At 54.0% G+C, this 2,792-nt stretch overlaps 1 protein-coding gene across 1 annotated transcript; it reads left to right on the top strand.

Annotated features, from left to right (window-relative positions):
• The first annotated feature begins 1,378 nt into the window (after positions 1–1,378).
• Positions 1,379–2,567, top strand: LOC139603691 (olfactory receptor 14A16-like). Its single transcript, XM_071454580.1, has one exon. It carries the CDS (start codon positions 1,635–1,637, stop codon positions 2,565–2,567), a length of 933 nt encoding a protein of 310 aa, XP_071310681.1. The 5' UTR covers positions 1,379–1,634.
• The last annotated feature ends 225 nt before the right edge of the window (positions 2,568–2,792 follow it).

The following is a 2,792-nucleotide window of genomic DNA, read 5'->3' as shown; positions in this document are numbered from 1 at the left end:
CTTCAGAAAATTTGGAGTCTAAATTTAACTTTGAGTTCTTGAGAAGTTTTTGAAGACTCTCTCAGGGACTGAGTCTGATGTAAACAACACCAAATCCCCAAGAGGCTCATTAAAGTCCTTGTGCTGTGTCTGTGCTGCTGAGCTTTAAAGGAACAGCTCTTCCCAGGGCCAGCTCCTCTCCCAGCCCAGCAGGGCTGAGGGCTCTGCCTGCAGGCACTGAGGGGACAGGAGCCAGGCAGGGACAGGCTGAAGGCAATCAGGATTGGGAAGACATTGAGCTGAGACTCCACCTGGGGAAAGATCTTCACAGCCCTGTGCATGGTGAGTGTGTGGGTGCAGGGCAATGTCCCCTGTGCTCCTGGAGGGATCTCCTGAAGCCAGCACACCCCAGAGCCTGGGGGATGTGTCAGGAGGACTCTCCCAGTTTCTCTGTGGCACAGGAGGAGCAGGAGGAGGAGGAGGAGGGGGAGGAGGATGTGCTGCAGAGCGGGGCTGCCCTGGGCACCGTCAGAGGGACAGGGCAGGACGGCTCCTGCTGCCAGGGATGGCTGCAGGGGCTGAAGCTGGGGCTGCAGCCAGGGCTGCCCAGGGCTGTCCTGCAGAGCAGCTCCTGCAGCCCTCAGGGCTCTTGGCCAGCCCAGGGCATGTGCCACCTGCCAGGGGCAGCTCTCAGCCTGCCTGGCAGCTCCCCATGGACGCTGCAGGGGAGAAGTTCCAGGTGCAAGGAGCCCCCCCCCATCAGGGCAGATTCCTCCTGCTCTGGAGATGGTGCTGCATGGCCAGGGCTGCTCTCAGCTTTCTCCTAAAGGGAAGGGAAAGGGGCTGTCAGCTTTGGCTGTGTCCCTGAGCCTGCTGCACTGTCAGCCTGGGCATCAGCAGATGGGCCTCAGATCTCCCTCAGAAAGTGCCTGCTCAGCCTCCTCTCCCTACAGACAGCAGCAGCAGCACCTTGGCTTGCAGCATCTCTGTTTGTCTGGCCTGCCCTTAAGGCCCTGCTGCCAGGGAGATGCCCCTGGGCAGTGCCCTGTGCTGGGAGGGGTCTGCAGGGCAGAGCTGAGCCCCCAGGGCTGGGCTGGGCTCTGGCAGCACTGGCAGGGACAAGGCTTGGATAGAGAGAAACAGCTCCCAGCAGGCGCAACTCCAGGTAGCAGGGAGGCAGAGCAACCCTTGACATCCCTCCATGTTCAGCTGCACAGGGAAAGAGAGAAGAGTTGGAGAGATTGATTTTGAAACTGGAGTCTTCAAAAAGGCCACGTTTCTTTTTAAATGCAGTTTTAAATTTGTACATCCTGTACTAGAGGAAGGTGAAATGAGCAAAGGGCACCTGTGTGGGACCAGCAGGTCTGACTGCTCAGGGGCACAGGGAGTTTTCCCTCTGGGCTCCCCAGTGTTCAGCCTGAGACCAGTGCTCAGGACAGGACTTCTGTCCATTTGAAAAAAAACAGAGTTACTTCGCAGCCCAAACCTACACCAAAAAAAAAAAATAAAAAAAAGAAAGGTAAATGAAATTTCCGCAAAGAAAGAGAAGCAATTTTGATTGCTTGTGTAATAAAATAGCATAGGATTGACTCAAGGTACTTTGTCCAAATTCTCAATGTTGTCTTTGAACAGCTCACAATGTCCAGAGTGAAGGAATGTCCAACAGCAGCTCCATCAGGCACTTCCTCCTGCTGGCATTGGCAGACACGCGGCAGCTGCAGCTCCTGCACTTCTGCCTCTTGCTGGGCATCTCCCTGGCTGCCCTCCTGGGCAACGGCCTCATCATCAGCGCCGTAGCCTGCGGCCACCACCTGCACACGCCCATGTTCTTCTTCCTGCTCAACCTGGCCCTCAGCGACCTGGGCTCCATCGGCACCACTGTCCCCAAAGCCATGCACAATTCCCTCTGGGACACCAGCACCATCTCCTACTCAGGATGTGCTGCTCAGGTTTTCTTCTTTGCCTTTTTCATGTCAGCAGAATTTGCACTTCTCACAGTCATGTGCTACGACCGCTACGTGTCCATCTGCAAACCCCTGCACTACGGGACCCTCCTGGGCAGCAGAGCTTGTGCCCACATGGCAGCAGCTGCCTGGGCCAGTGGCTTTTTCTATGCTCTGCTGCTCACAGCCAATACATTTTCCCTGCCCCTGTGCCATGGCAATGCCCTGGGCCAGTTCTTCTGTGAAATCCCCCAGATCCTCAAGCTCTCCTGCTCACACTCCACCTTCAGAAAAATTGGGATTTCATTGCTTGGTGTCTGTTTAGGATTTGGCTGTTTTGTGTTCATTGTTTTCTCCTATGTGCAGATCTTCAGGGCTGTGCTGAGGATCCCCTGTGAGCAGGGACGGCACAAAGCCTTTTCCACCTGCCTCCCTCACCTGGCCGTGGTCTCCCTCTTCCTCAGCACCTCATTTTTTGCCTACCTGAAACCCCCCTCCATCTCTTCCCCATCCCTGGATCTGGCAGTGTCAGTTCTGTATTCGGTGGTGCCCCCAGTCCTGAACCCCCTCCTCTACAGCCTGAGGAACCAGGAGCTCAAGGCTGCAGTGTGGAGACTGATGACTGGACAGTTTCAGAAATATTAAACTGCTGACCAGTTTCTGTAAGTCACTTGTAATAAATTTTGTCTTTGATTATACTTGGATTTTGTATTTGATTTGTTCTTTTCTTTCCTTTGTCTTAGTCTTTTAATCTTGTCTACAAAAATGGCATTGTTTGTGTCATATTTCATTTCTTTTTCTTCACCTTTGCTGTGGCCTCAGACTGTGTCCATGAGGACCTCTGCTCTCAGTGATTTTAAGTGACCTAAA

Source organism: Agelaius tricolor, unplaced genomic scaffold, assembly GCF_023055355.1.
Source record: "Agelaius tricolor isolate 1412-34295 unplaced genomic scaffold, bAgeTri1.0.p SCAF_40, whole genome shotgun sequence".
Classification (NCBI taxonomy): domain Eukaryota; kingdom Metazoa; phylum Chordata; class Aves; order Passeriformes; family Icteridae; genus Agelaius; species Agelaius tricolor.
Note: the sequence above shows the minus strand (reverse complement) of the source record. Positions and strands in the feature narration are given on the sequence as shown.